The sequence below is a fragment of the Crocuta crocuta genome, unplaced genomic scaffold (genome assembly GCF_008692635.1).
Source record: "Crocuta crocuta isolate KB4526 unplaced genomic scaffold, BGI_CrCroc_1.0 scaffold16, whole genome shotgun sequence".
NCBI classification, from domain to species: domain Eukaryota; kingdom Metazoa; phylum Chordata; class Mammalia; order Carnivora; family Hyaenidae; genus Crocuta; species Crocuta crocuta.
Window position 1 is genome coordinate 1,760,604 of NW_027531893.1, and position 26,410 is coordinate 1,787,013.

General features: G+C 38.8%; 1 protein-coding gene across 5 annotated transcripts in view; it reads left to right on the plus strand.

Annotated features, from left to right (window-relative positions):
• Positions 1-26,410, plus strand: part of CADPS2 (calcium dependent secretion activator 2) — a 397,782-nt gene that overhangs the window by 65,597 nt on the left and 305,775 nt on the right. For all 5 annotated transcript variants that reach the window (XM_077773241.1, XM_077773245.1, XM_077773242.1 and 2 more), the window contains exons 3-4: positions 17,895-17,975; positions 24,424-24,660. In XM_077773241.1, coding sequence (XP_077629367.1) covers positions 17,895-17,975; positions 24,424-24,660 — 318 coding nt within the window. The remainder of the gene's footprint in view (positions 1-17,894; positions 17,976-24,423; positions 24,661-26,410) is intronic.

Consider the following 26,410-nt stretch of genomic DNA (forward strand, 5'->3'; position numbering starts at 1 on the left):
TTGGCGTGAGGTTTGCAATGCTTTTGGATTAATTTTTGCTTGACTTGAAGACAAGTAACATACATTAAAGGAAGAGCTTTACTTTGGAGTAACAATCATTTTGTGACACCAGTGCAGTTACAAAAATGGATGGTTAGTAAACAGATGAGATTTTGTTTTCTTTCTCTAGGGCACACGGATCTTGTATGTTCTTCCCTTATCTTTCAGCAGACGTTTACAAAGGTGATGGAGAGCACAGATGATAGCCCGCCCTTTGCTAAGGAAAGGAACATCTGAGAAGGTGACTAGTGCAGCAGGGGTGGGGGAGCAGGGAGCACCTGAAGCGAGCAGAGCCCTTGGAACCTGGCTCCAGGTACATCTCCGTGAAGTGAGTCCGCTTTCTCTGGCGTCTCAGAGAGGCTTTAAAACTTGCTCACTGTAACACTTCTGTATTTGTTTACTCTTAGCTGGTCCTTTGTTTTTGCTGGTAGTGGCTCCCTAGGAGATCTCAAAGATGTGCGCTTGCTTGCATCACAAGCTCAGGATAGAGAGCTGCTCCATTAGGACGTGCAGGGTGGTGACAGCCAGACAGGCCCTGGGACTTGAGAAAGAACAGGAATGCGCAGGGCGTGCTGCTAGAGCTGCAGCCCGATGCCAGTGGGAGCCTCATGCGGTCTTTCCTCTCCTCTCCGGGATCAGCGTTTGGATCCTCTTAGGAACAGCATTTGGAATGGAAAAACAGGAAGCTGTCTTCTGAGGAAGCATAGGTGTTGATGTTACTTTTGATTAGAGACAAGAACTTATTAATTATCAAAATTAAGGCATAAAAGTAAAACACTAATGTGGAAGATCCCACATTTAAATTATAAAACTAGGGATAATTGAAAGAAAAATTATTACAGGTTAACAAAAAATAATAAGAACAATCCAGGTATTTCATAGATTAGCTATTGTGCTATTAAAGCTATCTGTCCAGGGCGCCTTGGTGGCTCAGTCAGTTAAGTGTCCTTAACTTCTGCTCGGGTCATGATTTCATGGTTCGTGAGTTTGAGCCCTATGTTGGGCTCTGTGCTGACAGCTAGCTCAGAGCCTGGAGCCTGCTTCAGATTCTGTGTCTCCCTCTCTCTCTGCCCCTCCCCTGCTCGCTCACAAATAAATGTTAAAAAAAATTTTTTTAAATCATGTCATACTTTGGATTCTTTGGTTCGAGAGTAATGTCTTTGTATAGCTGCACGTTTACAGAACAACATATTAGGTAAAAAGCTCATTCTAAAATGATCAACATAAGAATCTGAATTTGTTAGCTATGATATACTTGAATCCAACTATTAGAGGTACAGTAACAGGACTGAAAGATGAATAGTATGCTGGTAGAAAGTTTATTTCAGAATAATTTTAAGGAAATCGTGAATTTCAGGTAAATATAGTTATACATTTAGAGAAAACAAAGTTGATATTAAAGGTATAAATTTTTCAATTGCAAGGTAAGAATTTTTTCACCTATTTTTTAACTAAAAAATTTTTTTAATGTTTATTTTTGAGAGAGTGTGAGTGAAGGAATGGCAGAGGAGAGAGACACAGAAGCTAAAGCAGGCTCCAGGCTCTGAGTTGTCAGCAACAGAGCCCGATGCGGGGCTTGAACTCATGAGTCACCGGGAGATCATGACTTGAGTCAAAGTTGAAGTCAGACACTTAACCCAACAGAGCCACCTCGGCACCCCATTTCTCATATTTTTAATGAAAATACTGTTAGTTAAGTGGTACTAGTAAGCAGCTGCCTTTAAACAGAAAGAGGTTTATTAAAGTTTATTTATTTAATATTTTTATTTATTTCTAGGAGAGAGAAGAGAGAGACAGCGTGAGCAGGGGAGGGTCAGAGAGAGAGGGAGATACAGACTCTGAAATAGGCTCCAGGCTCTGAGCTGGCAGTTAGCACAGAGCCCAACGCGGGGCTCGAACCCACGAACCGCGAGATCATGACCTAAGCGAAAGTCGGACGCTTAACCGACTAAACCACCCAGGCGCCCCTAAAGTTTATTTTAAAATATGACAAAGGATAATCTATTAGTTTCAAATCAATTAGTTACTAGTCTGCATATCATATTGCCCCGGGGGAGGAAGGGAAAGGTGCTGGCCCAGGGTTCATAGAGTCGAAGACTGAATCTCGCAGACAGTAGAGAATGATCATTGCAAAGCGATTGAGTTTATCGAGAGAAAGTATAAAGCTCTCAAGAGTGAGAGGGGTTCTGACCGCATAGCCAGCAAGGATTTTTGTCCCTGACTTTTTATTGGGACCTTATCAGGAAGTTTGTGAGGCTCGCGGCATGGCACCTAGCCCGGGCAGGTCCAGACACGTTTGTCTTCGTCTTCTCTTCCCCAGACTCACCTGCCACCACTGCTTCAGCCCCCCGCTTGCGGCTGCGGTCTGTCTCCCTGAAGTTCCCTTCCTTTCCCTGCCTGATGGGAACCGTTAGAAATCTACATAATGTTCACCATTATGTAGTGTTCACCATTAGAAATCTCCATAATGAAGAAGTATGTACCAAGTACTGTGTCGAATGATAGGAACACAGAGACCAGACCTCATTAGAGCTAGATTGAAAAAAAACAAAAACAAAAAACAAAAAACAAAGCACTGTGACATCACTGTAAATGCCAGTGATGGGGTGAGTTCCTGGCTCTGTTCTTGAGATTGAAAAAACTACAGTATTGGAGGAGTGTCATGAAGACACCCGAATAAGATGCTAAAAAAGTATTCTGCAAGGAGAGAGGAGTAAGTGGAGTCTCTAAAACGGCATGGCATTGTTAAGGGGAACTGCAAGTCTTTGTGCTGCTGGAGTGTGAGGAAGAGATGGGGCTGTGGTGTGAGGCACATTAGCAGATGTAGGTAAGGGTGCTGCACTCTAGACAGGGATCCAGCCCTAAATCACCAGAGTCTGCGTGGTGGGCTCATCCTACTAAATCAACAGTAATTCTCCTTCTTTTACTTCCTTATTTGTATTTTAAGAGAATTAGTAAGGGAGCTTTACAGCTATCCAAATCCTAGCTTTTCTGTCCAAGGCAACCTTCCTTAATGTTGCATAATCCCATTCCATTAACTGAAGAAAGTGACTCACCCATATTTACCCAAGAGTCAAAGCAAAGTCAAGTGAAACCTTCCTCTCTACATACTCCTCCACCCAGATTGCTTATGTTCTGAAGACTGCAAGAACTCTAAGTGATACTACAGAACTGTTGTGCATTTTCAGGGATAAGCAGGAATCATTTACAAATGATTAGAAAGTAGCCCTCGGCTACTTTTAGAATTTTAGCCTTGGAGTTGAAGCACTTGGGTTTAAGAGTTTGAAGGAAATCAGCAAATCTAGGCAGTTGCAAGGCTTCTTGCTCCCCTCACCGTGAGGGTCTTGCTTTCGAAGACCTGCATTCCCAATGTCAACGGCAAATGGAAGAGTGTGCGGTGTGAATGCTCCAAGGAAATTGGCATCTGCCTTTCACCACTGTGCTCTTTCTTCTCCACTAGTACTGTATGATTTGATTATACTTTTTACTTAATGTAATTTGTCTTTGGCAAAAATAAAAGCACACCCTGCAGAGGCAGTTACCTTTGATAACAAAAATCATTTTCAAAATTCGAAAATAGAACCGTAGAAATGATCATTAATAGAATGTATTTTTCAAGTCTCTGTAATTTTAAAGCTCGAAATGCTTGAGGAAAACGTTCAAGTAAATATTATTAAATGGCAGTTAATATGTTCTACATCAAGAAGAAACTTAAGACTTTAAAAATGAGTTGATTTTATAATCTGAGTTTTCAAATTCTATAATTAGTTGGAATGGCCTTACTATCTATATACATGTTCACTTCTTAAAATTTTTTTATTTCTGAGAGCGAGAGAGACAGTGTGAGCAGGGGAGGGTCAGAGAGAGGGAGACACAGAACGTGAAGCAGGCTCCAGGCTCTGAGCTAGCTTTCAGCACAGAGCCCAACGCAGGACTCGAACCCACAAACCGTGAGATCATGACCTGAGTCGAAGTTGGACGCTCAACTGACTGAGCCACACAGGCGCCCCACATGTTCACTTTTTAAAATGAAGGTGTCCTGGTATAAATTAGAGTCCTGGTGACTCTGATTTCATTTCAACTAATTTGAATATCTGATTAATAATAATGAATCAGTTTTCTCTCTACAAATTAAAAGTTTTAATTATGGATACAATTCTATATTAAATCAAATTTTAGGTTTTAGCACTAAGTTTGGCCTCATTTGACTATGCATTATTTTGATTTTTACCTTTGGCCTCTCTGTAAGAGAACAACATAAGAATATTCCTAAATAAGATTTCTCCCAAAATGTTTTAATTTACTTTTCCCCCAAATCTCACTAGATCACAAATATAGGCTACCTTCAGATGTACCTTGCATTTATTTTAGGCTTTTCTTTACCCAGATCTAGCCTATAGAAATTAAGATATTAACTTGACTTTTCCGTTTCTTTTCTTTTTTTTTTTNAACCGACTAAGCCACCCAGGCGCCCCGACTTTTCCATTTCTTAAAAAATGTTTGAGAGAGAGAGAGAGACAGACAAACAGCGTGAGTGGGGAAGGGTCAGAGAGAGAGAGAGGGAGACACAGAATCCGAAGCAGGCTCCAGGCTCTGAACTAGCTGTCAGCACAGAGCCCGACACAGGGCTCGAACCCACAAACCATGAGATCATGCATGATTTGAGCCGAAGTCGGATGCTCAACTGACTGAGCCACCCAAGCACCCCAATTTTTCCATTTTTTAAATAAGAGAACACAAATCTTCAAAGATCAGCCAAAGATATAGTAGTAATAGTTGCTCTGGGGTGGAGGTGTAGTTTTACTAATATATTTCAAGACCTGTTCTCAGCTCTTTGTAAAAAGGATCATATGCATATACTGTTTCAAGTGTAATAAGCAATTGTATCTTTTTCATGATTGTTCATGAAAATACTCTATCAAAATTAAGGTATCTAAAAATGTCAGCATGAAAATTGCAAAAATGACAGTTTGATTCCTTTAAGGTATCTGCATGTGGTCAGGGGACAGATCTATAAAGAAAATGTAATTATATAGTTAAAAAAGTGTGTTCCTGAGGCTGTATATACTGCACAGTATGGGTGTATGACTGTATTTTAATTCGATATGGGATAATTGGCACAGATTTCTCTAGTGACCCATCCTGGCTGCACATTAGAATGATCTGAGGAGCTTTAAAAACCACTTGATGCCTGGGCCCCACCTCAGACTAAGTGAAACAGTCCATAGAAATGGGGCCCACTGTCTGGTTTCAAAAAGCATTCTACATGTTGCTGATGAAGATGCCCAGTAAGGTTGGGGACCCCTGGCCTGACTGCCCATTGAGGACTTAATGCCACAGTGACCTCAGACCGTAGAAACCGAGAACTGTCTGAGAGCAGTCTACCATTGTGCTCGGGGAAAGGAGTGTTTGGGGAGTGTGGAAAACCCATTTTCCTTTAGAGCTTTAATGAAGGTTCTAAGAAGGCACAAATTCCTGAATTTAGAAGATGGTTAGAAATTTGACAGGCAGTTGGAAAATAACATTTACAAAGGCACAATGAGAGTGAAAAGTTTTGGAATCCGTTAGGAAGGTGTGTTGTATGTATTGCTGGGTAGCAGGAGATGAGGCCAAATGGTTAGGACTTGAATATTAAGGGCCTTAACTGGTAGCTGGTAGAGCTTAGAATTTATTATGAGCTGGTAACACAGCTAGGGTTGACGAAAAGAAATGACAGGAGCCAGTTGGGATTCTGCAAAGCTTTTTCTCTGTGGCCTGAGGAATGAATTGCCAGTGGTCCGTACCCTGCCTCACCCAGCCTGTGGGCATGGCCCAGCATTATTAAAACAGAAGTGGATCAGGGAGCTGCATGTTAATCCTGCAGGTAACCTCCACGCTCTGCTCCTTGCTCTGCTCTGCTCCTGTTTTATCCCTCTGTTGCTTGTGAAGTTCCTGGACTACTGGCTTTGACCTGGGAGTCTGGTTTCACACCGTCTTGGATCCATGCCCTGTATTGTGCTTCACGTACTTGGGCACTTGGGCTTGAGTCAGAACACTCCAACACCTGCTTGCAAGGAAAGGGACAAAGCCAGAAGTCTGGGAGTTCAGGCAGAAAGTGGGAGTCAACTTCGGTCTATGGCTTAAGACATACCATATTCTAGAACTTTAATACTGTGTATTCCTCTCCCTTTCTTTTTATAGGAAAGATCCTATGCTTTTAACGTCTGTCTTTCCATTTGTTCATGTTTATGTGATGCAGTGTTTATGTTACCCAGGGTCTGATGGGGCATCTCTGATGAGGGTTTTCTTTCATCATGCTACCTACTCTAGTCCAGCACTGTCGTAGGCTCTCCATATATGCTGTTCCCTCTTCTCAAGGAGCAACATTTGGGGAGGGAGAAGAGCGGGGGAGAAGTCAGCAGTTCTGTTCTATACACGCTGAAAACAAAATACTAAATGTCCACATGGAAAAGGCAGGTGGTAGTTGGATGTGCACATCTGAAATGCCAGTGAGTGGTCCGGTTGGAGAAACAGACTTGGGAATCATTTAGATAAAGTTAGTATTTGAAGCCACGGGGCACTATGAGATCATCTTCGGAGAGTCTGGAGCTCCAGACGGAAAAGGGCCCAGGATAGAACCGTGTGGACCCCAGGATTTAGAAGCTGCACAAAAAGCAAATGGCCAGGAAGGTAGGAGGGAAGCCAAGAGAAGGCCTGTCAGAGAAGGAGAGTGTTTATGCCACAAGCTGCTCGGAGGTCAGGTAAGATGACAGCAAAGCCACCCTTGGCTTTGTCCTGGTAGAAGGCACTCTTGGCTGTCTTGGAGGATTTATAGGAGAACCAAGAAGGTAAGAAAATAGGATTAACAGTAACTTCTTTAGGGGATTAGGCAGTAACAAAAACATTACTTATTCAAGAAATACCTTCTATATAGGACAATCATTTTATTAAATTTATTGGCAACTGACTACATGCCGAGCTCATAGCTTCAGACTTTTTCTTGTTTATTACTTTTGGATTTATAGGAATGCGTGGCCCAGAGAACTTAACACTTGTTCCTTTTAATAGATGGTTTAGAGCAACTTTTCGGTTTCTATAATGCACTTTAAATAAAAAAGCAGTTTAAAAAAGCTGAGGAAAAGGGATTGACACATACTAACAAAAGAGTATCTGGTGCTATTTAATGCTTTTAGCTGATTATCAAGGTCATAATATCCTAAATCCTCTTTGCTTTAGAGTATAAAAAATTTCCATTTACCCTAATTCCATTAGAGCAGGGCCAACTGATCATTATCTTTCTAAGATGTTACTTGTGTAATAGGTGGCAGTGACTGATTCTGGCTATTAATTACAAACTTCTAGAAAGGCCTCCGTTATGGTTAAATGTTTAACATGATGTCATTTTCTTTTTGTGAGTGTTTTCATGATTCTGCCATGAAGGTCTCCAGATTAATAAGGCTTACATCTCAGTCTGTGAATCCTATTCAGGTTTGTGAACTCCTTTTGTACATGGTATGGTACTAACAGCAGTAGTATTTGAAAAATATCAGTAGGCTCACTACCCTATTTTGAGAAATAGATGCTACTGTTTTGTTGCCCTGAGTTAGATCCACTGAAAAATACTGCAGTGGAAAAAAAAAAAAACGAAACCACACCATGCGCTGTGCTTATTTTGAGTGTTGCTGCCTGTTTACCCTTTTCACGTAGGTCAACTCCTCCCCTTCCCTTGAGTCTCACGATAGCCCAGGGCAAACTTGATGAATCTGAGACACAACAGGTTCAGAATGCCACTTGTTCTCATCCGAAACGTGATTCTCCTGTTATTTGTGTGTCAGCCTTCTGAGTCCTAACCATCAGTCCTTCCGTGTCGTCCCAGCCCAGTTACTTGCACTGCTGCTTTCTCCATAATGCTGTATCATCTTTCTTCTTTCCATGGTCGTTGCCATAGCCCCAGACTTCACCGTGAGCACAGCATGTGGAGCACGGCAGTAATTTAACTGCTTCCCCCCCCTTCCAACCTTACATGTATCTTTGTTGCCAGATTAGTATTATTGAAGCACCATCCCCTTCTCCTCATGACCCGACTAAGAATAGAAAAAAAGGAAATGGCTCCTCTCTGTCAACAGAGTGAAGCTCAGACCCCCTTGGTGTTGCATCCTGCTCCCACCTGCCTCGCTTCTGCTCTTTCCCATGTAGCAAATCTTTACACACCTTGTGTTCCATGCAAATTGAATCACTCCCTGTATTTTCTTAGCTTTTAATTTGGTCTCTTCATATTCTCTTCACTTGGAATTCCATCTTCATTCTTCAAGACCCAAGAGAAGGTCCACTTGCACAAAGATTTCCCTACTTCTGCCACCAGTCATTTTTCTTAAATATTGGGGGAGGAGAAAAAAGTGAGGAATTTACAATTCTTTATCATTGTCCAAAAGCCTATCATATTCTACTTTGTGTTATATTTATATATGCCTCTCCTATTTCATTGAACATAGGGTATTGAATCTTCGTACCATTAACTCTACAATATTTAATGTGTTTCCTATTATGGGTACTTCTAGATAGAGTGAATGGCTGAAAGAATGGAAATTGAGTGTGAAGCAGTTAAGTTGAACCCTGCAGTCAAACTGCCCTGCCCCTTATGAACTATGTGACCTTCACCCTGGATAATTGCTTAAAGCAGTCTGCGCTTCAGATTTTTCATCACTAAAATGGGATAAAGTTATGATCTGTCCCATAGGATTGCTCTGAGGCTTAAATGCCATCATATTTATAAAAACCTAGAACAGTTTCTTACATGTCATAAGTGCTGTGTAAATTTAGTTCTTATTAGTCTAGATGAGGCTAGAGTTCTAATGTACTCTGACAAAGTTCTCTAATAACCTTGATAGTGTCTGTGTTACTTAATATTAAATTCTTTCAATTTCAGCATTATTCAATTATTAATATGAATATATACTCTACTATTTTATTGAAATGAATCTAGTAAGTAGTTTCTTGAAAGTATTAGCATGTTACTTTTGTCCGGAAGATAAAATGCTAATATCCATGAAATACTAAAGAAGATTTTGTGATGCTTAAAATTTGCCATCTACCATTTTAGAGGACATGCATGCACGGTCTCCAGGCTATTGAAGTCCCATGGTTTTTAGATTTGAAGTTAAATTCTTACATTCTTGCTTTTGAACGTTTTGATCCATTATTTAATATAGTTCAGTGCACATGGGGTAATCTTATATCTAATTAACTCATTCATCTTTTCACACTTTGTTAGCATTCAGATGATAGTGTGGTTTGGGAAATGTTCTTCCCTAATTTTATTGAAAAATAATTGACCTAATGTTTATATAAGTTTAAAATATACAGTATGATGGTTTAGTTTACATAGATTGTGAAATGATTACCACACAGGTTTAACCAAGTTCCATCTTCTCATGCAGATACAATAAAAAGAAAACAGGACTTTTTTTTTTCCTTTGTGATGATAACTCTTAACTTTTCCTACATAGCCTAGAGCAGTATTAGCTGTGTTCCGCATGATGTACAGTACATCCTTAGTCTTATTTATATTCTGCCTGGAAGTTTGGGCTTTTTGATCACTTTCCTTCAGTTTCCCTCCTTTCCTCCCTCGTCTTTGGTGGCTACAAGTCTGATCTCTTTCTATGAGTTTTGTTTTTTAAATTTGAAAAAATAAATTTTTAATTTGCACATGAGATCATACAGTATTTTTCTATGGATTATTCTACTTAACATAATGCTTTGAAGGTCCATGCATGTTATCGCAAATGGTAGGATTTCTTCTTTTTTATGGGTGAATAGTATTTCATTGTGTATATCCAACACAACTTCTTTATCCATTCGTCCATCAATGAGTATTTAGGTTGTTTCCATGTCTTGGCTATTGTAAATAATGCTGCTATGAACATGGGGGCACAGATCCCTTTTCAAGCTTTTGTTTTCATTTCCTTTGGATATATTCCCAGAAGCAGAATTGCTGGACCATATGGTGGTTCTATTTTTAATGTTGTGAAGATCCTCCATACTGTTTTCCATCGTGACTGCACCAATTTATAGTCCCACCAACAGTGCACCCAGCTTCCCTTTTCTCCACATCAAAGCCAGCATTTGTTATCTCTTGTCATTTTGATGATGGCCATTCTAACAGGCATAAGGTGACATTTTTGTGGTTTTAATTTGCATTTCCCTAAGGACTTCTCAAGTTAGGTATCTTTTCATGTACCTTTTGGTCTCTCATATTTCTTCTTTGGAGAACTATTCAGAGAGATCTATTTGCTCATTTTTTAAAAAAATTTTTTAATGTTTTATTTCTAGGAGAGAGACCGCGTGAGCAGGGGAGGGTCAGAGAGAGAGGGCGATACAGACTCTGAAAGAGGCTCCAGGCTCAGAGCTGGCAGTCAGCACAGAGCCTGACGTGGGGCTCGAACCCACGAACCGTGAGATCATGACCTAAGCGAAAGTCGGACACTTAACCGACTAAGCCACCCAGGCGCCCCTGTTGCATTTGCTTTTAGTATTGTATACAAAAAAACAAAAATGGAAAAACATTACCAGGACCCCAGTAAAGGAGCTCTATTCCTTTGTTTTCTTTTAGGATTTTCATGGTTTCAGGTTTTACATTTAACTCTTTAGTCCATTTTGAGTTAAATTTTCTGAGAGGTGGCCCTTACATATGAGACTATCTAATTATCCCAGCATCCCTTATTAAATAAATTGTGTTTTCTCCATTGAGTATTTTTAGCTCCTTTGTCAGATATTAGTTGACTGTACATTCTTGGGTTTATTTCTGGGCTCTGGAACTGTTCCATTCATCTTTGTGTGTGTTTTCATGGCCATACCATACTGTTTTTGAAGACTATAGTATAGCTTGAAATAGGGAAGTGTGATGCCTCATGCTTTTGTTATTAGGATTTTTTGCGGTTCCACATAAATTTTAGGCATATTTTTTCTACTTCTGTAAAAAAAGAAATGCCATTGGAATCTTGATAGGGTGGTCTAAGCTATGAACATGGGAAACATTTCCATTTATGTGTTTTCTTTGATCTCCTCAATTTTATTTATCAGTGCCTTGTAGTTTTCGGAGTACAGAACTCCATAGTAAAATTTATACTTAAGTATTGTTTTTGGTGCTATTGTAAATGGCATTTTAAAATTTCTCTTTGAGAAAATTCATTGTTAATGTATAGAAACACTACTGGTTTTTCTGTTAATTTTGTACCCTGTAACTAAAGTCCTTGATTAGATCTAACAGGTTTTTGGTTGAGTCTTTAGGATTTTCTGTACATAAAACCATATTCTCTACAAATAAAGACCATTTTACTTCATTGCAGTTCTTATATCTTTTCTTTTTTCTTGCCAAATTGTTCGAGTTAGTTCTTCTAATATTATCTTCAATAGTAGTACCGAGGGTAGGTGCCCCTGTGTTATTCCTGATCTTAAAGGAAAAGTTTTTAATATTTCACCATTGAGTATGATGTCAGCTGTGGGCTTATTATGTTGAGATAAATATGTTCCTTATTCCTTCTGGGAAATGCATTTTTAAAACTCTTAGAACTGTCCCACAAGTACTCATGGCAGAAGTGCTATTTCTGAGTCAGGTTTTTTTATACATAATCTACAAGGGAATTCTTTAAATCCTTTGCCTCTAGCAGACATGATGTTACCTGAATCGTACATCACCTCATATATACAAGTGTTTCTTTTAAGAGTTTGAGGATAACTGCATTTTCTTATTATACTTTGTTGTTGTATGAAATCACAAAGGGAGTTTGGCCTGTTGTTGGCTGATTCCCAGTGACCAAGAAAAGGGAGGGAAGAGGTTTTGGTCTTTTGAGAGGGATTTACTCACAGAAGATGGATCAGCTTGGAGAGGATGTTAGGGTCCAAAAATCTTTTAATCATTCTTTGTATTTGCATTAAAGTTGAGACTAGTTCTATGAATTCCATTGTTCGGGATGGAGTTGTTTTACCCCTCTGGGTAGGGTAAGCTGAAAGGAGGCACACATTGCAGTTTGAGGTAGTAGTCATAAATATCTTAAGTTCAGCAATAGTAGGAAACTATGAAAGATATGTTATCAGATAGTATCTGCTTTATTATTAAATGATTGGTTAGGTCATCTCAGATTTTAAGACTGATCAGGACAATGAAAGTAGGTAAGAGGAATGTCCCCAGCAGAAGAAACACAAGCCAAATGCATGACTGGGAAAATTTAACATGTTGAGTAAACATTGAACAAACTGATTTGTATAGATAATGGAATTATCCAAGAGCTTGAAAAGATAGATTGGTACAGAATTTGTGAGGACCTTAATTTACTAGGCTGCGGTGTTTGGTTATCATTTTCTCTATTCATATTGATTTATTTAGCCCCTCCTCTCCTTTTTCCTTATCTCCCTCCCTCCCTCTGAGATTGTAGCTTGATCAAGGGTAGTGAGAATTCTATGAAGTAGAATTCTAGAAATGGAAACCACATTGAAGAGTGGATGACCAAGAACAGATTAAGTTTTTTTTAAAAAAAATTTATTTTTTAATTTACATCCAAGTTAGCATATAGTGCAATAATGATTTCGGGAGTAGATTCCAACAATGCATCCCCTATGTAGAACACCCAGTGCTCATCCAAACAAGTGTCTTCCTTAATGCCCCTTGCCCATTTAGCCCATCCTCCACACACAACCCCTCCAGAAACTCTCAGTTCTCTGTATTTAAGAGTCTCTGATGTTTTGTCCCCTCCTTGTTTTTATATTATTTTTGCTTCCCTTATGTCCATCTTTTTTGTATCTTAAATTCCACATATGAGTGAAGTCCTCGGTTTGTCTTTCTCTGACTAATTATGCTTAACATAATACCATCTAGTTCCATCCATGTAGTTGCAAATGGCAAGATTTCACTCTTCTTGATTGCTGAGTAATCCTTCATGTGTGTATATATATGCCCCATCTTCTTTATTCATCCATTGATGGACATTTGTACCCTTTCCATACTTTGACTATTGTTGATAGCGCTGCAGTAAACATTAGGGTGCATGTGCCCCTTTAAAACAGCACAAGAACAGGTTTGGTTTTAGTTTGAGGATGTTATACCCACAAAGTCCCAAAAGAAAAGGCCTTGCCTTCAGCTTGAGAGCTGGAATTCAGGGGAAAGGCCAGTAGTATGTACTAACTAATGTTATTGTTTTGAGAAGTAACTGGAGATACTCTGATGGCTAGAATAGCCAAGAATGTGTGTAGGCATGAGGGGGTGGGGAGGCAGCACAGAAAACAGAAATAGTCAGAAGGTAGAGTTAGGTGCTACCTTTATGATAAATTTGTGGTTCAAGTAACAATAGAAAATTAACACTATTTATGCAGTAAATTAATACCTAAAGCTTTTTTGATCAGTGATTTTAGATCCTGTTGCAAAATCCATGTACATTGGTACTGGCATGGAAACACTGGGCCACTAGAAATTTCATATTAAAGTGTTGAAGTGTTCTTTTGGAATCCGTGTTAAGTTTGCATCACTCACTTCTTGTGATGTATTATCTATAAATCCAGTGATTTATAGATAACATAAATATAAAATGATTTATATAAATATAAAAGTGATTTGTAGATAATATAAAGTAATATAAAGACAAACCTATAAATCAGTGATTTATAGGTAATATAAATACAGTAGAGCAGCATGTGGATTAATCTGAGGGAAAACATTAAATTTATATAACAAGTCCTAGCCTTCTTTTATTTTTGATACTAGAGGATAAAGATGAATATTACAAGAAAATGACAGAATATAATTTGTTTGAAAAGAGGGATGGAGTTGGGGAGAAAACTAATTTCTTCAGTGGGAGAAAAGAGGACCTAATTGAGTAGGGTTGGCACGCACAGAGGCATCATTATGGGAAAACAGCTATTAATTCCCCCTTTTAGTGATTGACAGTGTTAATACATTTATCCTGGTTCTAGAAAATAGATTAATGGGAGAGGGTAATGATGCTAAACAGTGCTGTGAAAAGCGCTTTTTATAAGCGTGCTTTTTTTTTTAAAAAAGATCTGAGCAGATTTAATGAATTCAAATATTTGATACTTACAGTCTTTAAAGCATTGGAAGAATGATATCACAAGTCGTAAAATGAAGGTGTTAGGTGGAACCTGGTAAAGTTGTGTTTTGCTGCATACAGTGTTCATAAACTGTCCTAGAATTGGGCACCGCACAGGCTTTGGGTCCTCCTGAGGCCTTTCTGCAAAAGGAGATTTGCTGATCCCGGAGATCTCTTTTCAGAGCTGTTTCCAAGGACTTAAGTGGAATGTGACAAGGACGGCCTAGCGTTAGAGACTCAGAAGTCAAGACCAGTAGACTGCTGCATCAGGGCAGCATTTTCTCCTCCAAGTCCACCTTTTACTATTTCCATTTTCACGAATCCAGCCTGACACTACTAATCAACCAGGAAACACCTCTCTTTTGTTGCTGAATCCTTACAGCACCTAATCAATCAGTAGCTTTCTTGTGGCAATGATATTCTGTTCTGTGTACTGTTCTTACTGTTTTTTGACATAAAGTGTGAACTCCTGGAAGGCCCTTATGTTTGTAGCTACTGCAGAGCCTTCATGGTGGTTGCCTTACGGTAGGTGTGAGAAAGGGTCAACAGAGTTGGGAAAGGGACCGTGGGCCACTGCCAGCACTCCTGAGAGTCTGCGTCTTAGCGTCCCTTCGCAAAGATTTCACAGACCTCTGTGAGGTAAGGTTGACGATGTGTAGGTCTGAGGTGACCATTTTCTGCGGTTTTTATTGTAAAAGCCATATAGCCTCTTGTAGAAGAAATGGATAGGGGCTTCAAGAATGAAGATTTCCTTACAGCATTGTTCTTTACCTCCTTTGAGTTAGGTATAACTTTGAGAAAGGTATAAGATTGAAGCCATTCCCCAAGGGGGAAAAATGCATAACTCTACAAAATTTTGCACACAACTTGAGTGATTCAGACTCCCAGAGGTACAGGTTAAGAATTTCTTAGCCTAGGGAATTTTAAATATGGAAACTGTAATCCCTGTGTAAAAAACAGGAGGCAAATAAAAATACACTTTCTGTGTTAAACATTTGTCAAGCTAGTAAAATATTTTCCTCATTGAAGTCGTCTGATTTTTGAATATGGTAGTTAATGGTTTTGAAGTGGTTGTTGAAATTGATAGTTTTCAACTGATTGTTGAAAATGCTTTATATAATGGATATTAGAGGCATTGCAGGGAATAAAGATACATTTGGGCACCTATTATGGTCAGGGTTGATTGACCCTTTTTAAAAGACCTGGAAAATCTTCTGTGCCAGAGGATTCTGAATGTGGAAACAGTAATTTCTGTGTAATAAACAGGAGGGAAATAAAAGTTCAATTCCTGTACTAAATATTTGCCATTCCAGAAAGATATCTTGATAATTGAAGTAGTAACTAATTTTGAACTGGTAATTGAAATTGATAATTTTCAATTGACAATTGAAAATGCTCTGTAATGGATACGAGGGGCATTGCAGAGAATAAAGATACATTTGGGCATCTGTTATGGTCAGGGTTGAGTGACTCTCTTTAAAAGACTGGGAAAGTATTCTGTGCCAGGAAAGGGCATCTGTGAGTTAAGTCATCTATTGTCACAAAGTGTTGAAATCAAGAATTTAAAAGAATATGAAGTTTAAAGATGAAGGTGTCTTTGTGGGGTGCAGCCTGCCATGATCTCCAGAGTCCACATAGCCCCATTTAATCTCCTACCCCAGGCCAGGCAGTAGAGAAGAGGCGTTTCCCAGAATTTTATTTTTTTTCTTTTATTATTTTAATATTCCTTTGTTTATTTTGAGAGAGAGAGAAAGAGAAACTATGAATCCCAAGCAGGCTCTAGCATTTCTGGACAGAGCCCAAAGTGGGGCTCAATCTCAAGAACTGTGAGATCATGACCTGAGCCTAAATCAGGAGTTGGGTGCTCAGCCAACTGAGCCACCCAGGTGCCCTGGTGTTTGTTACCCAGCATTTTAGTTTTATCTTTTTTTTTGTTTGTTTAATTTTGAGAGAGGGAGAGACTGCTAGTGGAGAAGGGACAGAAGGAAAGGGGAGACATAGGATCAGAAGCAGGCTTCAGGCTCTGAGCTGTCAGCCCAGAGCCCAACGCGGGGTTCACACCCATGAACTGAGAGATCATGACCTGAACCGAAGTGGGACACTTAACCTACTGAACCCAGGTGCCTTTGTTACCTTGCATTTAAAAAAGTGTTTTTTAAATGTTTATTTTTGAGAGAGAGACAGAGCATAAGGAGGGGAGGGGCAGAGAGAGAGAGGGAGACACAGAATCTGAAGCAGGTTCCAGGCTCTGAGCTGTCAGCACAGAGCCCGATGCGGGGCTTGAACCCACGAACCGTGAGATCATGACCTGAGCCGAAGTCGGACCCTTAACCGACTGAGCCCTGGAATCTTTTTTTTTTTTTTTTTGGAAAGTAACTCCAGATCTGTCTTTTTAATGAATAAACAACAGACTTCCTATGTCCCTCTAACCTGCTCTTAGTTCTGGAGACAGAGTGATCTTTCCAAAATCCTGTTTAAAACCTCTCAGTGAATCCTCACTGCTGTAGGAGCCAACTCCAGACTCCCTAATGTGGCTGTGAAGAGTCATTTATGACGTAGCTGCTCTCTCTCCAGCTTCATCTGCCATGTACATCTCCCGGCCCGCCCCCTGTCCCCATCCATTACCACCAAGAGTATTAATCTCCCCTCCAAACTTTTGGTGCCCTCTTACTGGACCTCTTCCCCTTTTCTTGATTCCTTACATTTGTCTTGATACCACCATCCTGTTGACCTGGATTGCCTCTACTCTTCTTTTTCAGGCTGTTTTTTTTTTTCCTTTTTTTTTTCTTTCTTTTTTAAGGCTGTTTCAGCTTTGCTAATCTGGCCCAGTTGTAGTTCTTCAGCAAACAGAATACACCATATATTTCCTAGGCATTTAATGTTGTACTCCATACCAATCCAATCTGCAGGTAGACCTTTACTATAGTACAGTTGTGTTATGTGGTCCAGGTTTCTTAATGACAGAAGTAGGAAAGGGGAAGGAATTAAAGTTGAGAAACATCTGTAGCCCACCCGGTGCATCCCACACTACATGGCTCACAGGACCTCCTCGGTTTAGCAGTTTTTATAATGAACTAATAAAGGAAATTGATTATGAATAATTGAGAAGGGAATCATGAGGGGAAAAGTTAAAAGAAATTGTATAAGAAAAGGATTATTTTACTGGATAAGTGAAAGTAATTTTCTGTGTAAATATCTTTAAAAATGATGACCACATGCTTTTCTTTCAGTCAAATTTAGTACAAGAGAATGGAAATTCTAATGTGTCAGTCTAAAGAATGGAAGGGTTTCTTGGCAGTATGAGTGTGTTGATAACTAGAATGAGGAGAATATGAAGACTTAAAAGGGTAGGAAGTTATATCAGTCAATCAAATGGTACTTTTATAGGTTAGCCCTAATACACAAACTTGTTATAAAAATAACAAAGAAGTAGAACATTACTCTGTATTCCACCATCCAGAAATGCACTCTGGAAATTTGAAAGAACAAAACAAGAGACTTAATCTATCCGGAACTACTTAGGACTGAGCTTCAAGAAGATACAATAGAAGAATGGACCGAATAAGCCAAATGACAACGTAACACAACTTCAAGGAAACAGGAACTTACTGGACAGGTTGGGCAAAGAATGATCATAATTAGATTTTTGGTAAACTGAGCTATGACCCTCTATTGAAGAACACTTTTTTTTTTTAACAACTAACTTTTTTGTAAGTCTTTGCTTTAGTCTGTAGGTGACTGACGTTAAGTAACCACATTTGTGAAATTTCTGTCTTAAAGCTGGATAATGCAGATGAGCAAGCCGCCCAGATTAGACGGGAACTTGATGGTCGTTTGCAATTGGCAGAGAAGATGGCAAAGGTAAATGGTTAACTTTGACATGGTGCACCACACTTCTTTGTACATAGATTTCTGTGAGCCGAAAAAGTTTTGTATAGATAAATGCAGCTTAATTTTATTATTTTTTTCTCTATGTGCATACTTCTTAAGCCCAAGTATCTGAATCCATATTGTCTAAATGGAATATAGTCTCTATTTTGCAGATCCTTCCTTACAGGTAGGACATATTTAAATTCAGTAACTTTGGTAGATTATTCTAAAAGCAACAGCTGATTTTCTCAAACTGACAGATTTAGAAGAATTTTAATATTGGACTAAACATAATCAGGTAGTAAAATACTGTCCCTGTGAAATATGTGAAGTCACATATTCTAAAGTATCCAACTCAGTGATTGGCATATAGTGGAGTCAACTAATCTTTGAATGGATGAAAGATACAGCTTGAAATTTTTTGTAAAAAGTCTCTCAGATCATGTATTCAATATAATGTTTTATTTTGTGCAGTCACTATGTTTTTCTGTAATGTAAATAAGTTTCAAACAAAAACCATGAATTTCTTCTTAAGACTTTTTGGAGATCATGGAACTTTATTATCTGCCTCATTCTTTAGTAAATTGATGGATTAATTTATTAGTGGTAAGAGAAAATTTAGTCTTTATCAGTAGACTTGAAGTTATAGGGCTGTTGATCTGAGAATGATTTTTTTCCGTCTTTTCCCCCTCTGCTAAGCAAAACTTTGAATATTTGGTGGTAGACTCTTCCTTTCCCTCTCTGTCTTTCTGAAGAATCCTCCTTATTGAGGGCCTTTTCTTCATTTCTTTAAAATTTAGGTATATCCTACAGTAAGGTATACAGATATGTAGTTGACAGCTCAGTGAACATATGTGTGCATACACTCTGTGAGCACCTTGCAAATCAAGATAGTGAACTCTCCCAGCACTTGAAGAACATCTATCCTCTGCTGATTTTAACAATTTAAATGTCTTTGTTTTTGCAAAGAAAAATATATTTATGAATAATGTATAAGCTTTAAGAATGCTAATACTGTGTTTATCTTAAAGTCTATTAAACTAAAAAGTAGGGAGGTTGTTGAGAAATTGGAGATAAATAGAAAAGTAGAGAAAATTGAGAGAAACTTGGGTAGCAGAGAGGAGAGTAAATGGTGAGAAGCAAGTCAGAGATAGCTGAGGAAGTATCTCCAGATGAATGAAAACATAGGATGGTGCGAATTGGGAGCTGAAGAGTTTCGTCCACGCAAAGGGCAGTGGTTAAAGGACAGCATGCCATGTTCCTGTCATCTGGGTATCTGAAGAGGCGCTACATCATTCCAGAGATTAAAATGTCAGATTCATAGCATGGAAGTCCAGTAAAGTAAAGCTGTTGGAAACTTTAGAGAAGAAAACACTTTCCCCAAAACCCTCAGCTGAATTGGAAACTGACTGGAATGACCTTTGCTCTTCTAGAAGACCCAAAGCCAGGAGAGAATCCAGAGAGATCTTGCAGACCCTGTGGGTCAGGACTCTGGGCCTGTGAACTGCTCTTGTAGATGGCCTAGGTGTATGTGGGTCGTACCTGAGACTGTGCACATTGTCACAAATTGGATTTGCTTTTGCAAGAGCTTGGCCCAAGATATGATGCTTTAGAATAAAGTTTAAATGAAATTCTTGAGAGGAATGAAACAGGAGAGCCTTGGGTGTTTTCTCACGTCCAGGCGTGGGGAGGAGAGGGTGGGCTTATAACCTCTGGACTTGAGAAGGGTCAGTGATGCACCTACAGAGAGTTCTCTTTGATGGCACCCCGGTGATCTCATCACAAACATTGACACATTAAAGTGTGGAGAAGGACAGTGCACCTGGGAGGCTCAGTTGGTTAAGCAAACACCTGATTCTTGTTTTCAGCTCAGGTCAAGATCTCATGGTTCCTGAGATCAGCTCCATATCAGGCTCCAGCCTGGAGCCTCCGGCTTGGAGCCTGCTTGGGATTCTCACTCTCCCTCCTCTACTCCCACTGTATGTCTGTGTCTGTCTGTCTCTCAAAACAAAAAAATATTAAAAAATAAAGTGTGGAGAAGAAAATGAAGCCAGTGGTATTGGAAAGGGGGAAAATGCCACTAAAAATAAAATGCCTTTTGGTGAATAAATTGACCTAGCAGATAGAACATGTTTTATTGCTTTCTACTTTAATTTCACCAATGGTAAGCCATCTTCATAAAATATTCATAATACTAATTATAATTACTGACCTTGTTGCACTGTATCTCTATAATAATCCTGTGAACCTACAAGGGCAGATGATATAATGAATCTATTTTATAGACCAGGAGATTGAGATCGAGGGAAGATTATTGACCTCAAGATTACACAACAACATGCAGGGGAGGCTGGCCTCAACCCCTGGTCTTTTGACTCCAGAACCTAGTTTGCTCTCTTGGGCCCAGCTGACTCTTCAATCTGAAAAATCCAGAAATGTGATCCCTTAGTTAATCATTCGTCACCAGTAACCCTTCCTACCACACTTCATAATACAATATAATAGCAAGCCCCCGGGCAATCTCTTTGAAGGGATAGAAATACTTAATACTTTAGCCAAGGTATAATATGGAAGTAGTAGGAAAGGTGTGGACTGACCCAGAAAAACCTGTAGGCAAATCCATGATTGCTGTTTCCTAGATATAGAACATTAGGCGAGTTTATTTAACTTTTTGGAGCCTGAAGTTTTCCATCCAGAGATGCAGTGAATAAATGTTTATTGAACACCTGCTAAAATAGCTGTGCAATGTTGTAGGTGCTTGGAATACATCCAGACAAATGTGTAGTTGTCTTGGAATAAAACCAGACAAAAGTATTTCTTCCCTCCCCTGATGGAGCTTGCATTTGGGAGACCCCCACAATAAGCAGTAAGCGTTCCATGTAACTGAATTATATTGGTGATCATTTGCTATTTAGAAAAGAACGACAAGGTGGAGTCAGGAGTGTGGAGGCGGGGAGGGAGCTTAACATCTCCAGTTAAGTGGTCAGCTTTGGCCAGTTCTGGGCAGTACTGTCTTTTTTGGTTATACCAAACAAACTTGGAACCATCTCTGACTCCCTTCTCTTTCTCGTCCTTTATGACACATTTATTAGAAAACCCATTTGCATCTGTCTTCAAAGTATTGCTAGAATCTGACAGCTGTCTCCATCTTCCACCTACTAGTCTGGTCCAGGCTTCCTCTAGTGAAGGTTAGGAGTACTTAAAAAGTGACTAAATTTGAATACGGAGAATTTTTTTTATGGAGCAAACACTTTCACATGTATCGTGTGTTAGTGCTGCTAATGAGCGAGTAAATTAGAACTTTTAAACCATGGTTCATAAGAGTAACTCACAGTTAAATTAGAGAATAACCCATTTCTGACTCCTCTCTAATTTAACAGATCAAGGTTAACATGTGTAGTTGCCTGAAGTACCCTTGATTTTGTTTCCAAGAAAGAGGTAAGTAACATAAGCAGGCTAAATACAGTTGATGAAATACCATTAATAAGCCTCAGAGCATGAAAGTTGGAAAATGCTGATAAAACCGTCACTTTCGGTGATTCCTGCCAGTCTCCTCCTTAAAAAGTGATAGTGAATGAAGTGTTTTTAACTAAAGCTAAATAAGAGTAGGGTTTTTTCATGCTAATGCTAAGGTTTCCATAAAATATCAGCTTAAATATTTGACTGAAAATCATTGGTGCATGCAGACTTTCAGAGAAGATACATTTTTTTTTTTTGCTTTGCTAAAATAAAAAATTTTTAAAGCCAAAATTATGACTCCTACAAATATAAAATGAACACAGTAAACATTTCATTGAAAGCATAATGCATGTGCCAGCTAGTTATATGCTAAAACTATCCTCAAGAACATAATAAAACTAGGTGCTTTTAGCCAAGGTTAAAATGAGATTCATGGATTAGATCTGAAAGTGATTAATTTCCAACAAAGTTTTAAACTATAACCGTTAGTTTATCTTATTCACTAGACACACATTATTTGCATCTTTTCCAGACAAAATTCTGTAAGGTAATGTGTAATTTCACTGAGACTTAAAAAAAATTTGTTTAATGTTTATTCATTTTTGAGAGACAGAGCGTAAGTGGGGGAGTGCGGGCAGAGAGCAATGGAAACCTAGAATCTGAAGCAGCCTCCAGGCTCTGAGCTGTCAGCACAGAGCCTGATGTGGGACTCAAATTCACGAACTGAGAGATCATGCCAACCAGGTGCCCCTGAGACTTTCCATCAATAAACAGTAAATTGAACTAAGTATATTTCCTCAGATGAGCCTTGGATGCCTTTTACCCATACAGGACATTAAAAGGACCTTCCCTCCTCACCCCTTTACCTTATTTCTAAGTTTTGGTTACTTTTCATAACAGTTTTCAAAGTCAGTGCACAAATCTATAAATCTATTTTTACGGCTTATTTTGCTTGTAGTTTTCTTTTTCTTTTACATACATTGAGAAACCATTCCAAAACATTTTCCCCCCCAACAAAGGAAACCAGGGTATTCTGTAACTGAATGGCTATGTGTTTTCCTGGAACTGCAAACTGACTGTTGTGGGATGTTGCTTCCGACTCTAGAGGGATGTTGAAAGGGTACTTAAAAATCTTCCTTACAAAAGTTACTTCTGAATGTGGATGTTTAATTACCATGTGATAATAAATATGCAATTTTAATATTGATTATATGTAAATTGTGTTAAAAGAAGTATGTGAAGGTTCTATTGGGGGAGATGAGAAACAGGTGGCTCGGGACACTGGGACTGATTTGTGAAGTGGTGCCAGGTGTTGCTTTCCATCTCCTGAACAAACTAGGGCATGTGAGTCACAGGTGAGGTGCTGGTTGACCAGAGCACTCTGGCTGTGTTCCAGGTATCCCAGAGACGAGAGTTTCATAGGTTAGGCTCTGATGCCCAGGGAAACTGTAAGAAAGGCACTGCTTTTCTGGAGCATTAAACAGCTGTTTGAAAGGTGGCTACTTTAGGCTTTCATTCCCAGCCTCTTTTGTATAGTAGTCAACATGGTACGTCATACTTGAGATCATTATAAACTCTATCTCTAAGGGAAGAGCTAATGCCAAATTGTCAAAGGTTAAAAAAGAACCAGTAGTAGGGGGCGCCTGGGTGGCTCAGTCGGTTAAGAGTCTGACTTTGGCTCAGGTCATGATCACACAGTTCGTGGGTTTGAGCCCCGCATCAAGCTCTGTGCTGACTGCTAGCTCAGAGCCTGGAGACTGCTTCAGATTCTGTATCTCCCTTTCTCTCTGATCCTCTCCTGCTCACACTCTCTCTCTCTCAGAAATAAATTAAGCATTAGGGGCGCCTGGGTGGCTTCGTTGGTTAAGCGTCCGATTTTCGCTTAGGTCATGATCTCACGGTTCGTGGGTTCGAGCCCCGCGTCGGGCTCTGTGCTGACTGCCAGCTCAGAGCCTGGAGCCTGTTTCAGAGTCTGTATCTCCCTCTCTCTCTCTGACCCCCCTCTGCTCACACTGTCTCTCTCTCCCAGAAATAAATAAAACAGTAAAAAAAAAAAACAAAACAAAAAAAACCAAACCAGTAGTGAAAGGAAGCCTCATTTTGCTGTTTGTAGGGATATGAATGGGCATAATCTTTTGTAAGGGCAATTTGACAGTACCTGTCAATATCTTTTTAAATACCAGCATTTAGGATGTCCTTTTTGTGGGGTGAAAGAAACCAACATCTGATTACAGGGATTGAATTGCAGAGATCGACTGCAGGACCGAATGGCAATGCTCATGTGATCAGAAAGAAAATGATTCTTCTAAGTTGATACTATTCTTTTATATATGTACGGCTCTATTCATAAGTTGGCATTTTTGCTTTAAACTTAAAATTTTCTAAACCTTTCCTAAAAAACCAAATTTATCGTTGTAAGAGATTGGCCACATTTGTGTGATGTGAAAATTCTAGAAATAATCATATTGATACTTAATATTAATTAATTTAAATGCTGATTTTATAAAAAGGATCTGCTGTTAATATTACACATCTGTGGTAATAGAGATATTTAAAATGTTTGTTTCCTAACAGGCAAGGCATTGAAAACTGTATTGTATACTGAATATTTTTCTTACCAACCAATTACTCCAAGCATTTCAAAGTTAACTGTGGCTAATTAATATTGATCTAGACACTAAGTTTTCTTTCATGTAAGTTTTCAGATTTTCTTTAAGCAAAACCTTATCAAAAATAAAGTTAATATGAAAATGCTGTTCATTTTGTATCATGATGATCCTAAACAAGGGATATAAGGTAGACATCATCAAAAGTGCTAAAGCCTGACAATTTTGAAAGCTGGAGACTAAAGTTTTGGGTAGATGCATTTATATTGAGTATCACAGTTTCTAAGAGAGTCAAATACATACACCATGTTATCGTTTATGATAAAATTGAAATATGTCTTTTATAACATTGTCATTTTAAAATTATTTTCAAGGAAAGAAACTTCCCCAAATTTATAGCAAAAGAAATGGAGAGTATGTATATAGAAGAGTTGCGATCTTCAGTGAACTTGCTAATGGCCAATTTGGAAAGTCTTCCAGTTTCGAAAGGTGGTCCAGAATTTAAATTACAAAAATTAAAACGTTCTCAGAATTCTGCCTTTTTGGACATAGGAGATGAGAATGAGATTCAGCTGTCAAAATCTGATGTCGTCCTGTCATTCACCTTAGAGGTAAGTGGCTTTATCCCATGCTCACCTCTGACAGCCTAAATGGGGCTGCAAAATAATTTCTGCTGACCTTCATGGTAACTTTCTGAATTTAAAGCAGTGTAATATATTTTGATGAAGTTACATTCTTCATTTGCTAGACAATCAGGTTGTGAATGCAAATTAATGCAAATTGCTCTTTAAACATAACGGCAGTTTTAGGATTAAATAATAAAATACTAAGTTTTAAGGCAGGTCTTTTTGTGCCAGCTAGGCTGGTGTAAGTTTATTGATAAAGTTAAACACCAAAGCACTCTTTAAACACAAAATTTGATGCTCTGTAATTTGGTAATTGCTTTCAGGCTTTGGGTTAGCTGTGTTTTTAATCTACCTCACTTGTGTTTTTCTGAAATCAAGTCACACCATCCAGCTTTGAAACACAGTATTGGGTGAATATAGATGATAAGTAGAGAGTTCTTCCTTTCCAGGATGTCCATTTTCATTATAGATAATATTTTAAGGAACAGAAGCAGATGTCATGCATTTAAAATTGTGTTCCCCGGGGAGCACCTGGGTGGCTGTCAGTTTAAGTGTCTGACTCTTGATTTGGCTCAGGTCATGATCTCCTGGTTCCTGGGTCAAGCCCTGTGTTGGGCTCTGCACTGATAATGCAGAGCCTGCTTGGAATTTTCTCCTTCACTTTCTGCCCCTTCCCTGCTCACAGACTCCACCCTCTCTCGTGAGTGTGCACGTGTGCTCTTCCTCTCTCTCTCAAAAATAAACTTTAAAAAAGATAAATAATACTGTGTTTCCTGAGATTTCAGAGTTTCATCCCTTCTATACAGTTCACTGGAAACTAGATACTGATACAGACTTATTACCACAACCACTTGCTGATGTTTTTCATCATTACATTTTTTCATTGCTAGTCTGTGTATTTGAGCTAATCCATGTGATATGTTTATGCATTTATACATAACACACATGTATAGCATCAAGCTTAAATTTATAGCTCTCTCGAAAATTAAAAATCCTAACTCCTTCCTTGCACTGTTAAATTGTCTGTTTGCTGGTACCCAGTACTGCTCTTTGACTCTGTGGATTGATGGAGAAAAGTACATGGAGTCTTAGGAAGTACCATTTTAAATTTCCCTGTTGGTACTTCTTACTCTTGGCTTGCTGAGTTTGTGGCCGAAAAAGCAAATGTGTGCTTTTGTTCTTGACTCCACAATTTAGGCTTGAGGATAAGTCAACTGCCTCTCTTTTTCTAGACTTCAGGGCTAATGATTTCTGTGTAGGTTAACAGATTAAATGTACTATCAGAATCAAAATAGGTTTTCTTTTGACTCAAGCCTCAGTTCTGGCGTTCCCTAACGATTTTGCCATCATTGTGTTTCTTCTGAGTCTTTTGGCATTACTGGGTTTCTTCTCCATCTCTTCAATATCTTAAAGAGATATTTAATGGGAAACTCTGCAGTATCTTACATGCAGAATTTTCTTAGCATAACTGTTTCCATTTTCCTACTGACCAAGAAATAATGTGCTGAGTTTGGGGTTTTTTTTTTTTTCCATACAACTTTGTATGAAATAAAATGAGTTACTTCATTGTAATATAACTTGTAAAGCAAATTATTTTTGCCATGTATAAATCTACCATTATATAAAGGTGCAGAGCTGGAAACCGTTCAAAACACCTTTTCTTTTCTCTATTCTTTAAAAAATTTTGAACAGTTGTAAATAATTGGCTCTTATGAACTTTTTTCCCTTTTAAAAA